The 13,414-nt window shown below is 42.5% G+C and overlaps 2 protein-coding genes across 2 annotated transcripts; one reads left to right on the top strand and one right to left on the bottom strand.

Moving 5' to 3' along the window:
* The first annotated feature begins 7 nt into the window (after positions 1–7).
* Positions 8–4,174, top strand: LOC126388688 (gap junction alpha-3 protein-like). Its single transcript, XM_050041926.1, has 2 exons — positions 8–305; positions 1,141–4,174. Exon 2 carries the CDS (start codon positions 1,159–1,161, stop codon positions 2,215–2,217), a length of 1,059 nt encoding a protein of 352 aa, XP_049897883.1. The 5' UTR covers positions 8–305; positions 1,141–1,158; the 3' UTR covers positions 2,218–4,174.
* Positions 4,175–8,185: 4,011 nt separating this feature from the next.
* Positions 8,186–12,595, bottom strand: vma21 (vacuolar ATPase assembly factor VMA21). Its single transcript, XM_050041927.1, has 3 exons — positions 12,405–12,595; positions 11,984–12,093; positions 8,186–9,227 (listed from the first exon to the last, which is right to left on the bottom strand). The coding sequence occupies exons 1-3, from the start codon at positions 12,575–12,577 to the stop codon at positions 9,088–9,090; spliced, it is 423 nt and encodes a 140-aa protein (XP_049897884.1). The 5' UTR covers positions 12,578–12,595; the 3' UTR covers positions 8,186–9,087.
* Between the last annotated feature and the right edge of the window lie 819 nt (positions 12,596–13,414).

Below are 13,414 nucleotides of genomic sequence, written 5' to 3'. Positions count from 1 at the left end.
GGCCGGACATGGTTGAGAGTGTGTCCAGCAGGTTATGTGTGTGTGTTGTGGTCAGTGGAAGACCCCGAGGCCTGGATCCTGATTCCTGCCTGAGCTGTGTTTGAAAACAGAAGACTTGAGTCAGTGGGTTTGTCGGTGTGGAACGGAGGTGGTGGCCAGCGGGAGCCCACTTTTCCTGTCCATTCAAGGGCATTGCCGGGGCCCAAAGATCAGCTCTGCACTGAGGCCTGTCAGCCAAGCAGGCGGCCTCATGGACCTTCGAAGACGTGCAGGGCTTCACCGCAGGAGATGCATGAGCTGACAAGGTGGGTTTATGGAGTAATTGTGGATTTTCTGTGATTATTTGTGGAGTTAAACCTGTGTGGATTGACGTACTTTTGGGAGTTAAGACAATTTAAATGTTGAACTCAATGTTAGAAGCTGTCCACACGTCTGCAATTTTTTTGACAATGTTGATCATATTATGTATTATCTTTTATCGTGGAGGATTACATAGTCTGTGGGGTGAATTTGTTTAAAGTTGCTAAAACATTAGCTAGGTTTATTTATGATGGCTGCCAAACATCACCTGCCACAGTTCAGCAGTTATCAGAATGAGTTCTGTCTCGCAGTAGCGGACCCTGAATGTGCTGTCCCGCTACTGTACAGTATGTTTATCAGAAGTGGAATATATTTATAACATAATGGGTTACGGGAGCTGACAGTAGCGACGTTACTCAACTGTTTCTCACTTCCACCACATCTGCCTGGTGTTTGATTACACCGCGTCTGTGGATCAGGTTCCCGTTGCTCGGGCCATGAAGGCCGGGAGCCGCAGAGTCATGACTGGAACCTGTCTGCCCCCCTGTCCGCACTTGCCAAATATATACCCTCCTAAAGTAAATATAAACCTGTCTGCGTCCACGTGGAAAAGGCCACTACCTGCTCAGGAGCATAGTCTCTCAGTTGTACACTCGGTTAGCAGCTTGGCTCCCCTGGAGACTTATTTAGTCTGAGCTCTGCTTGAAGACGTTCAGGAGACGTTGTAGTCATCAGGAACACTGACACTTACTTTGCCCACTGGATTAGAATTATTGCATGTCTCACAAATCAAACTGAGCAAACAATTTTTGACTGTTTTTTTTGTACCTCCACTCCCAGATCTGAGCTCACGCAGCCATGGGGGACTGGAACCTACTGGGAAAGCTTTTAGAAAAAGCGCAGGAGCACTCCACTGTGGTGGGGAAGGTGTGGCTCACCGTCCTGTTCATCTTCCGCATCCTGATCCTGAGCGCTGCAACAGAGAAGGTGTGGGGCGACGAGCAGTCGGGCTTCACCTGCGACACCAAGCAGCCCGGTTGTGAGAACGTGTGCTATGACATCACTTTCCCCATCTCCCACGTTCGTTTTTGGGTACTGCAGATCATCTTTGTGTCCACGCCTACGCTGATCTACCTGGGACACATCCTCCACCTGGTGCGGATGGAGGAAAAGCACAAGGACAAGGACAAGCACAATGCACATCATTTAGAAAAGCACGACCAAAAAAAGGCTCTGGTGAGGGACGACAAGGGACGTGTGCGCCTGCAGGGGGAGCTCTTGCGCACATATGTCTTTAACGTGGTTTTTAAAACTCTGTTTGAGGTCGGCTTCATTGTGGCTCAGTACCTCTTGTATGGCTTCGAGCTGAGGCCCATGTACACATGTGACAGACCGCCCTGCCCCAACGTGGTGAACTGCTACATATCCCGTCCCACAGAGAAAACCATCTTCATCATCTTCATGCTGGGAGTGGCCAGCGTCTCTCTGTTCCTCAACCTCATAGAGATCTACCACCTGGGCTTCACCAAGTGTCGCCAGGGCATCACCTTCAGGAGAGGTGATGAGTCCCCTGTGAGTCTCCCCAAGGAGCCCAGCGAGGCTGCGGTGCCGTACGCGCCGAGCTTCGAAGACTACTTCCACCAAGTCCAGCCGGCCTACCCGCCCGTCCCTGGCTACAACCTCTCCCCTCTCTCCGAGGGCACGGACTCGTCCTTCCACCCCTACCACAGCAAGGCGGCCTACAAGCAGAACAAGGACAACTTGGCAGTAGAAAGGAGCAGCAGCAAGCCAGAGGAATGTGACCTGAAAGGAAAGAAGGGAGCAGGATCAGCCCCTGGGTCACCTACGCAGGCCAGGCCCAGCCGCAGTGCCAAACACAGCAACAACAAGACTAGAATAGACGATCTGCAGATATGAGGAGGTTTATGTTTCTCTGAGGGTGTCTTAAATTGCTGCGAGGGGGATCATATGTTGTTTGGAAGCATTCATACATGCTGTACTGACTCCCCCTTCTTTAAGAGGGCACAGGTTTGACTCATTCCAGCTTAGATGGGAGTGACATTTACAGGGCACACGGAGAAGCTGCAGGTGTACAGGGATGTGTGAAGACTGATGTGGGTCAATAATCACATTTCAAGGAAGTTGTGCTCCACTGAGAAGTGTCCCAGCCCTTTTTTCTTTCAAAAAACGTAATTGGATAAAACATTAGAGTTTTTTTTATTGATTTGTGTAGGGTATGAATTTCTCCACTATTCACTGTTACTGAGAACCTAACAAAATCAACAAAAAAAACGCAGTCTGCTCAGGTTTTACATGAATGTAAATGAGCCCAAAAAATGCACCTCCGTGTATAAAATTGCTCAAACTTTGGGAACAGAATCCAGGGCAGAAACTTGTTCAGCACTGGCCTGACCTCATTTGAGGAAATCAGATAGGGCGAATAGTTAAATTTAACTTCCTTTAACCGTTTTGAGGTCACCATTTAGCATAGTTCACTTGCTTAGACTTGAAGTGAGAAGTTGTGCAATATCTGACAACACATTGGACACTGGAAATACTGTACCTAATTCCAGGACGCGCCTCAAAAATAAATAAATTGCACTGGTCTCAGGAGTTCCCACATTTGTGCTGCCTCATTTTTTTTTTTTTTTTGCAACAGCCAGCAAGTACATAATTATAAGCACATTGTTTTGTTTATCCTTGTTTATATCTGTGTTTGTGCCGTTTGTTTTCTGTAAAGCACTTGGTGACAACCATATTTGTAAAACTGCTCGAAATAAATCTGTCTTAAATTTGCAAAGCTAGCAGTGCATTTATAATCTCAAGTCTTGAGCAGGGAAAAAGGGGGGAATCATTTCACTGGGACACGTGTTGCAACTGTTGTTTTATATCCCTGAAACACATAAATCAACTCAGGAGGAGACACTATAATATTGGTAATCAGTTTCTAAACACTGTAGCTCCGACATTTAGTACATAAAAGCTCTGCAGACACACTGAGCCTTTGTTTTTTGATTTTGGACACAATGAATCAGTGAAGTGAGGATCCACCAGGTGTAGTTTGAGTCATCAGCATGCACCCACAAACATTTCAACCTGTCCAAAACTGACGTGCTGGAGCGGGAATAAACATGTCATGTGTAAAGTCTTTGCTGTCTGCGTATCCAACACATGCACATCTTGCACTCATGTCTGCCAGGAAAGCGCACCACGCAGGCACCCCTGGTATGGAAACCTTGAAATTAACGACATAGCATGTTCATGACGAGGATGTTGCCTCATAGCTTTGGACTTGTACATTCATCATTTTCTGTCAGTGCTTTATGTGTCAAGGGAGGAAGGTTTTTTAACTTAAATATGTTAAAACAAAAGAGTACAATTTCTAAAAAAGAATTCTTGACGTGTTGACATATGATGGAGTGTAGTCTGGGCATACCCTTCTTTACTTTAGTGTGTTGTGCTGCCAGAAACAATGTGTTTCAGACCTTCCAGACAAACAGTCAGGAGAATTATTTGTAACGTATGACTCCATAAATCAGTGAGTAAACTAGAATAGTGTTTGATTCTGAAACATGTCACATCTACTTTTACAAATGAGAATAAAACACGAAGGTTAGTCGCAGTTGTTTTAAGACATACATCATCTTCAGATGTAATAAAGTGATCATCTCGGAGAAAAAGGCTTGTGTGTTTCTGAAACGCTGACAGATGAATAGAGGAGTTTATGAATATAGATGGATATCCAGCACTTTGAAATGAAATCCTTTTAGTGTAAGGCCAACATTTGAAATTGTAGTTGCATCAGAGCATTGTAATCTAAAGGTTTCGAGTTTGACTGAATCACGTAATAAAAGTCTGTGATTTGTTAACACTGGATGACACGGAGTCGGGGGTTTTTTGTACATAACTGCCATGACTTTGATCAATGGTGGCTTTTGTATTTTGTAGCTCCGCGAGTGGAATTAATAGCAGCATGATCACCTCTGACACTCATGACTACACGAGAATGGTGATTTCAATGCAGTTCATCCGAGGGAATGTACAAAATTTACTTGGGTGGGGAGATGGGCTGAACATTGTGTTTTCAAAAAGCAAGGACCTCGCCAATGTTATCAATATTTTCTTTGGAGTCCGTCCTCCCCTTGACTAACAGAACAATTGCAACACTCTCCTCAGATTTTGCAGTTAAGTAATATAACACTGTTGGACTGATTCAGTTCATCTTATCATTAATAAAATAATTTAAGGTGTGTACCTTAATTCTAAACTTTAATATCTTAGGGCTGGGACTCATGCTGCGCCTTTTCCCACCTGGAGAATGCGAGGTCAGGCGCTGGGTGCTACACTTGTACCTACTTCCAGCTTTAAAGGTGTGCGCCTGACGTTGCTGAGCGACCGTAACCAGCACCATATCATAGCCTGCTTATCAGAAACTCAAGATCAGAGCTAATCTTCATTGTTTTCAAGTGTGTAGGCTATTAAAGTATGTGAGGTCCTCCAGCTCTGGGTAGCCATACACTAAAATGATGAGCTTCTCCTCCAGTTAGCATAGACTGATATTTCCGGAGGAGAAGAGATGTCTATTTTTGCAGATTGTTGAGGTGAATTGTGATCAGTGATTTGTTGAAAATGGAGATATTGGAGTGATCAGATATCTTCATCTCAAAAGATGTCACCATCTGAAATCCACTAAGATATGCTCAATACCTTACATGACAATGCCCATTCATATGCCACAGTCAGATGATAGGTACAGGAATTTAAGCGTGGCGGGAAGAGTGTGTAGGGCCCCAACCTGAAGAGTTCTTTTCCACCGGGATAAAAGCGCTTCAGCAGCACCACTGGAGCAAATGTGTCGCCCTTGACAGGGATTATGTTGAAAAATAAAAGCACTGGAAAATCTGTATCTTGTTTTGTTTCCTTGAGGCTCAAATTTTTTCAGTCACCTCTCGTAACTAGAAAAACCTCTTGAAATTAAAAAGTTCTTTTTCAAGAGGGTCCTGGCCAAGACAGGCAGCAACAGAAAGTTTCGGACACATCATAGAGCAAAAATGCAAAATTAAAAATATGCAACTCCAAAACAAGCTGGCTGTGATTGGTTGTTCTTCGTCACATGATATGGGCTGTGTTTTGCTGCACTCCAAAGGTCGTACTTTGGTTATCTCAGGGCACAGCCGTCACGCCTTGGAAAATACCTTCTACACGTCTAAATTGACAACAATGGATCTAAGTGCGCAAAAAACGTGGCATGTGTATGGACCCTTAATGAAATAATAATTTTCATATGGCCATCAAATGGCACAATAAAGATGGAATTAGCAACTGCCAAGATTATAGGGGAAAATAACAAGGCAATGCCTCCTTTTACTGAATATTCCAGCCATTATTTGCTTTAATTTAACAGCTATCACTCTCACTTTGTGTCACACATTTACATTTTTGGACACATTTTATTTTTTTGCTTCTTGTTAAGATGCAGAATAAATTAAGGTGGAAGCTGCTGAAAGATACTTGCTCTACCTTCTCTTCAGGAGAGAAAAACAACAGTACCTTGCCTCCTTGAGTGAGTGAGGGTAAAATGGCTACAAAGGTCTAGATGTTACTCAGTCATTGTGTAGTGGCTGCTTATTTAGCTTACCTTACTAGTTAGAGATGCTGTGCTATTTAGATAGTATTTAGATAGATATTTAAAAATACCACACACACACACACACACAACACAGTATAAAGTTGAATTCAGCAAAAACCTACAAAAAAATTCAATTTCAGCAAATTTATAAAGTCTGTGGGGCTCGACTGAGGATATTTTAGTGTAGTATTTTTAATTGTAGCTCAATCAGGAGTGTCAAGACTGGGGACACTTTAAATTTCTGCAGATCTTTATAAACAGCTGCACAATAATTACATACATTATGCATTTTTATAAACCTAAATATACTGTCATTTTTTTCACATGTTTGGGATAAATAAGTCACACTGTTGTTTGCTCTGTGCTGAAGCTTGTAACTTTCTCTCAAAAGCACCTGAGCAGAGTTTCATGGGAAATAACAGCACAGGCTCACACCATAAAAGCACCGCCCTGGTTATGTGTAATGGTGGATATAATTTTATGTGTCCAGATGAGTTATTCTATCACTTTATTCTGTTTTGCTCCCTGGGGTGCTATGCTTCATATTATTTTCCACCTACTTTATCACAGTACTCTGCTGCCCTCTCCCTTTGCTTTCACTAAAACACTGACATGCTGTTCATGTGAGGGCTGTGTCTGCTGGGCACGCCATCTGCTGGGCAAAGGAAAAACAGAGACACCTATTTTGTAATGGTCCTGGTAAATGACTGAATGCATTAAATAGCGAGCATTAATTATGATGTGTTTCGATATAATCTGTTTAATCTCTTCAGTAAGGATGTATACAAAGAGACAGTACAGTTGCATTGTAGGAGAAGTAGGAGGCACAGAATATAATCATCAAAATGTTGCAGTGTTTATGTCATCTCTGACTCAAATAAGTGTTTTGCGCTCTCTGGCCTGTTTTCCATCACACTCACACTACACACCAAACCTGCTAATGTGTGATAAATGACAAAGAGCCAGCAGCAAAGCCTGCCCTTGCACCAACTTTGTGTCGCTGCAAGGATAAGCTTATGAAATATCAGCCAAAAGGAAAACGAGGCTTCTGATGTTTGCTGACTGAATCAGTCTGATTGCTTGCAGGCCTGTCACCTCATCACCAACACCAGCCTTGTTAAACTAAACGCAGACCGCACAGCTCCAACAATACCAAACTCTGCAGAATACAGTGTAGGAGCTCTACTAAATGCGCTGTTAGGAGAAGAGACTCACACAGCGCAGACAAATAATCAACAGAAATCAGCTGCTGACATGGTTTCTGAGGCAGAAACCGTCATTATGGCTCGGCGTCTGTCACTTCTTGTCTTGGCCTTCATATTGTGGTGTCTGTGGGGACAGGCTAACTGTATGCTGCCACCATGTGACAGCTGAGACTCTCTACAGAAGTCAATAAGGTAGCTCATGAACTAGTGTCTCAGCAGACTTCAGAGAAAGCTTGTGATTTTATGGCGACTTGATTCTATAATCCTGGAAAGAAAAAATCAGGGCAACCAATTTAGAAAGTGGAATATTTTCATGTCTGTGCACGCAATGTAAAATATTTATCACAATAAAAGGCCTTTATGTGCATTCTGCTTTGAAAGAGGATGAATTAGGCAATCAATTTTAATAGGTTTCACTGCAGCGTTTTGTTTTACCATGTCAGGCTTGTTGCTTGTGACAGTTAAATTTGCTTCTGGGATAAACACTATAACAAACCTATCTATCTGTGACAAGGACAGCCACACAAAGACTGTTTATTTGCATACAAATGCTGTTTGTTTTCAATGGAAGCGCTGATTTTGACTTTGCATAAATAAAGCTAAGCTGACATTCCTCAGAAAATAAAATTTCTCTAAGTAAATAAAGTACACACACACGCACGCCTCTGTGCACACACTTTGGTTCGGTGTGGCTTACACAACAGATGGTAAGGGAAGTCATGGCCTCTTGTGTGACACAGCTTGTTTATCACGCGCACAGACCTCATTTATAAAAAATGAATATCCTAGATTCCATCACTGCATCTTCTCAAAGATAAGAACGATTTTATGAGACCATAGATATATTTCATACATGACAGGCTTAAGCCCCAGTTTCACTATAAACCTATAAAAACCCTGAGAACCATCACATCTACATAAAAATAGACTTTTAACATCTCATTTTGTATCACTGGCGTACAGTATTCTTTGAAGGGAACATCAGTAGTACCAAACGAATAAGTGTTATGCTCAATTTGACACGTACAAATATGTGAAGCAACTAAAAAGATACAATCTTTGCAGTTTATTTGAACAGGTCAAGCTTCTCATCTGCATCACAACCTCACTGACATCCTCAAATCATCAAACATCTTCAATACAAAACTTTTTTTTTTTTTTTAAATACAACTTGATCTTGCAATAATTTCCTAATTCAAAGTTCCAAAATATCACTGAGCTACAGTACACACACTTAAAAACAGAAAGAAAAACACTTGTTTACGAGGACAAACAGATAAGTCTGATAATTTCGAAGGACAAGACATCAAGAAGATTTTGATCCAAAATACAGCATGAGTGTTAAGCACATTATGGGTTACAGAAGTTAAGAGTCATCTTTAGATGTATCCAGATAAGAACTGAAATTTGAGGACAGGATGATTAATTCAGTAGCACAAATATTCACAAAATGGATGTCGAGCATTCTGGAAATCAAATCCTTCATACATACACGTTACAAGCACATACAGAGCGTGCACACGCATCATCCAAAACCCAAGATGTTTTCTCACACGAAAAACTCTCTGACTGTGAAGGGACTTAGAGCACTTAACCAAATGGCAGCTTATAACAAAGCCTCTTAAAAATAGGGGCGGCCCTCTGTTGACAAAAGTAACATTTTCAGACAACAAAAAGTCAAAAAGCGGACCTGCTGAGGCTGGTGAAAATAAACACACCCAACAGCCTCCACTCCCCCCATGCCAGGGAATTATACGGAAGTTTCATGCTTTAACCTTGCGTTAAAGCCTAAGCGCAAACCAGATCCTCTAACTGTCTGGTTGGTAGATGGTGCTGTGTTTAGTGCTGGAGCCCATGGTGGAGGGGTGGGGTGGGGCGGTGGTGGGGGGCGCTGCGGATCCATGCCCGTCTCTGTCCGTCTCCTCCGGTCTTATGAGCTGATAAGGACATGCCTTAATCGTGTTTGCCCTTCCCTTTAGGCGTGCCTTCGTTCCAGGCCACATAAACAAACAAGGCCAAAACCACATGCACGGCGAGCACTGCTACAATGGCTGCATAGAAGTAGCTGTCAGAGCTTGACATTTTCATGGAACCTGGGAAATGAGATGGAGAACAGTTAACAGTGACGACGACCAGCAGCTGCATTACAGTGCCTGTTCTTTAAATCGTATTTCATGTCAAACGTAACCAGGACGCACACAACTTTCATAAGCTTAGATTTAAAGGGACAGTTCACCCAAAAGTCAAAGATACATATTTTATCTCTAACCCACAGTACTATTTATCAGCCTAGATAGTTTTGGTGTGAGTTGCCAAGTATTGAAGATATCACCGTAGAGATGTCTGCCTTCTCTTGGATGTAATGCTCGACAGCACTTGGCTTAAAATACATTTGAAAACTCAACAGCAATGTCTCTTTCCAGAAATCATGACCTGGTAATAATCCACGGACCTTGTTGTGAGCAGTTTCATGTCGGAACTATTTTCTTTCTTTCACTGGCCAACTGTATCACAGCACAGAAGGAAGCATGCATCTACTCATGGATGAGCGGCTCATGCTCGTGACAGCGCATGAGGTAAACATTATTAGCGTCCTCCTCAACTGAGCTGTAACATTAGCAATTTTGCACGCACCCTTCCTTCTATGTGATGATATGGTTGGCAAGTAAAATATCTGTTAAAGTATTTCTAGGGCATGTGTTGCCTTTATTAGAGTAAGCAAAGGAGATATGAATGGAAAAGAAGGGAGAGAGATATGGGAAATTGTTTGTGATTGTTTACAGACTGTGATGCCATTATAACGGGCATCACCAAATGGTGGACAGCAGTCCAGACCTGGACTGGGTGACAGTTCTACTGGACCCATGACCAGTGTCTGACAGATTAATAAGCATGAAATGTAATCTTAATGGAGCGTTTTATTTTTGGTTGTGGTTTGAGGCTGTGGGTGCATTTCATTCAGTTAACAGGGCAATAGCTCAATTAAGCTAATCAAATCATTGACATGAGAGAGATGACAACGTGGAGCATGAAGCAACTGACTGACTCCACCAGATTCTGGCTACTGACTGTGTCTAAGACTCTTTTCTCTGGTCTAACCAAAGTAGCCCTACACACCACGGCCATATTTGGGTCGACTTACAGCTGTGAGTCAGCTTTCTCAGCAATGGACATTACTAAAACCAAGTGCTGTTCCAGGCTCATCACTGAACACCTACATATGTGCATGGGAATGGCGCTGACTCCACGCCAAGATTCAGACTACTGGCAGGGCAGTCACAGGCTTTTACTTGAATGTGGGCTTTGAGTTTATTGTGCTCAGGCTAATTTTATTTATGGTAAAGGTACTGTAGAGCCAGTGCTTGTATTTCATACAAGTTCAATATGTCTGTATGTGCGAAAAGTATCCTACTTTGAAAATTAACAGTATTGTTGAAGTGATACAGAAATGCATGTGGTTGATTTTATTTGATAGATGTAAGGTACAGGACATAATTTAGACCAGGGGTGTCAAACTCATTTTACAGCCCTATTTGATCTCAGATGGGCCGGACCAATAAAACCATCGCACAATAACCTATATGTTGCATTAGCTCCAGTGTTTTCACTGATCTGTGTAAAGAATTACACTGAGTAGACAAAACAGATGAACAGCCTGTGACATCTAAAGAAAAATACGTGCATTTTCGGCGATATGTCTAATTTTTTCCACACTGAGTCAGTCTACTTCTCACTGTCATTACATGTGCACTTATGCACTTATTTCCTGATTCAGGTGTGATACAGTCTGATTTGAACTGAAGCTGCTGATTGACAATATTTTACACAATGTTTAATATATTTTAGTCTGAGTGGGCGGAAGTTTGCTGCAGAGATCAGCCTCTCATTGGGCGGAACGAGCCACCCACTGAAGTCCCGCCCTACCACCTCCGGTTGTGTAGCAGTTTTCAACCGTTTTCAACACGTCCTTTACTAACTTTTGCGGTGTTTGATCTTGCAGGGATGTAGCCATTTTTCTGCCATGGTTCGCGTCCTGTAGGTGATATTTTTGTGGGCGTGTTACACCAAAACCTGTTTCCCCCCGGCAGTATTTTTGCAAGCACACTGTTGCTGTGGCACCGCCCAGAACGATTGTGATTGGTTGAAAGAAGTACAAGCAGCCGGGGCGTTTTTTTTCTCCAATCTTAAAGTGAGAGTCGGCCCAGCCAGACCTTTCTTTTCTTGAGAAAGGTCTGGTGAGTGAGACTAAATATATTTAAACACTATCACAGTAAGAATTCACTGATATATCACAGAGCTGTAGTCTGGTCAGGGTGGGAGAGCCTCTGAGGCTGAATTTTAGATGGAGTAGGCAATGCATTGTTTAATTTGCTCCTGAAACTTGGCACCTCTATGTCTAGTCATCTAGTGGGCCGGATTGGACCCTTTGGCGGGTTGCTTCTGGCCCACGGGCCGTATGTTTGGCACCCATGATTTAGTTAGTAGGAGATTCAGACCTTTGCTAGAAAGAAATTTTAGTAACTGGAACTCTTTGCATTTGAATTAAATACTCCTGCACTACACCACAAAACACTTCTGTGTTATTTTTCATGTGATTATATAAAAAAAATACCAGCTGAAATACAATAATTGGATTTTTAAACTCTCTCTGTATCGGCCCAAAGACTCCAGTATCAGTCAGACTGTGGTTACTATGCAAAGCTTTCATGTGGTGCACTGAAAAGACACGCAACAAGGTGAAGAGGACATCTGTGGTAGTGACTTCCTTTCATCTAAGTTAACACTGAAACCAGACCAACGTTTAAAGACTGACATGCAAACACAAACAAGGTAGTGTTGAGAAGCTCACCCTCAAAGATATACGCCTTTGTTGCGAAGTAAAGCCCAATGGGCAGCGTGACCATCAGGATAGTGAAGAACAGCAGTGTCTTGAGGGCTGAAACCAGGGAGCTTTCATTTCTGCAGAGGAGCACAAGTTCAACAGTCAGCAGAGGAATAACAAGACAACGACCTTACTGTTGAGGAGCACTGGGACGCCAGCATGCTAACGACTGATGTGGGGGTGTCCCTTGGCGATAGTTTATTATCCGTTCAACGGTAATGCCACATCAAATACAAGTCTTTTGTAAACTTTGGCGCATGTTTAACCTCAAGCAGCAAAGAGGGGGGCGGGCGTCACTCTACAGACAGCGAGGCTAACTGTCAGCTTAGCTAACAGGCTAGCTAGCTAAGGTTAGCCGTTCATTTAAAGCAACTGATTAATTTCTCACCCTCTGTAATAAGGCTGCGGTCCGGCTGCGGCATCTGACGTTGCTCTTACAGATCCGTCCATTGCTGGGCTGACAGGAGGCGAGGTAAAGATTAAAAACGGGAAATAAACTCTGTAAAATGTTAGCGTTATCCCCTGACTCTGTTGTGTTGTTTGAGATCCTTTCTTCCGCATATGATCATGGGGCCGTCACATGACACAGAAGTCTCGCGAGACTAGAGTTCACGTCCAAGCTGGTTCATGTCCTTAAGAGTATTCTGGATAATATATGAGTATTTACACGAAATATGGCTCTAATTAACAACATTCAAGAACATTAAACATTCAAGAAGAAGAACTTTATAAATTACTCACAGGGGAAATGATTTTTTAAGTAAAATGTGCTAAATCTTTGCAGTCAAAAAGTCCACACATAACTATTATGCATCAGAATTGTTAAATTCAGAGATATATTGTTGTTGTAGCCCTATGATGAATTATTAGCATATCAGTGATACACAAATGAGTAGGAAATTAGGCTATTCTAATGTACTCTAGGTCAATGGTTCCCAACTGGCGGGTCCCGGTCCAAAAGTGGGTTGTGGGTCCATTCTGAATGGATCGCAAGTGACTCATGAATGTGTCAAATGTATGTGAATTTCTGGCACAGAGCTTATATTTTGAAGTGCTGTTTTCTGCTGTAGTGTGTGAATAACGGACAGCTAATTGACAGAGACAGCAAACTAGCTCGATGGCATGGCCAAACGCAAGTATGATGCTGATATACTAACTGTGTGGACCTTGAACTAATGACTTAAGAGAAATCTGGACCCAGTTGCTGCACCGTTGGGAACCACTGCTCTTGGTCATTAAAATGGGGTCATTTGTTTTATATTCTGTCAAATATTTTTATTTGTAATAATCCATCTCATTACCAGACCACTGTTGCAATAGTTGGTACGGTCATAGCAATTTGTCGTCCTGGTGACACCTATTGTTGTGGGAACTACCACAGACGCTGTTTTGAGTCTA

Source organism: Epinephelus moara, chromosome 4 (assembly GCF_006386435.1).
Source record: "Epinephelus moara isolate mb chromosome 4, YSFRI_EMoa_1.0, whole genome shotgun sequence".
Lineage (NCBI taxonomy): Eukaryota > Metazoa > Chordata > Actinopteri > Perciformes > Serranidae > Epinephelus > Epinephelus moara.
This window is presented reverse-complemented; position numbering and strand designations above follow the sequence as displayed.

What these genes read in the sequence shown, in the direction of transcription:
- vma21 (XM_050041927.1), bottom strand. Translation starts at nt 12,577, where the DNA reads ATGCGGAAGAAAGGATCTCAAACAACACAACAGAGTCAGGGGATAACG. An exon ending in CCGCAGCCTTATTACAGAGG is followed by an intron (nt 12,094 to 12,404) that starts GTGAGAAATTAA and finishes GCTCCTCTGCAG; the next exon opens with AAATGAAAGCTCCCTGGTTT. An exon ending in AAAGGCGTATATCTTTGAGG is followed by an intron (nt 9,228 to 11,983) that starts GTGAGCTTCTCA and finishes CTCATTTCCCAG; the next exon opens with GTTCCATGAAAATGTCAAGC.
- LOC126388688 (XM_050041926.1), top strand. Translation starts at nt 1,159, where the DNA reads ATGGGGGACTGGAACCTACTGGGAAAGCTTTTAGAAAAAGCGCAGGAG.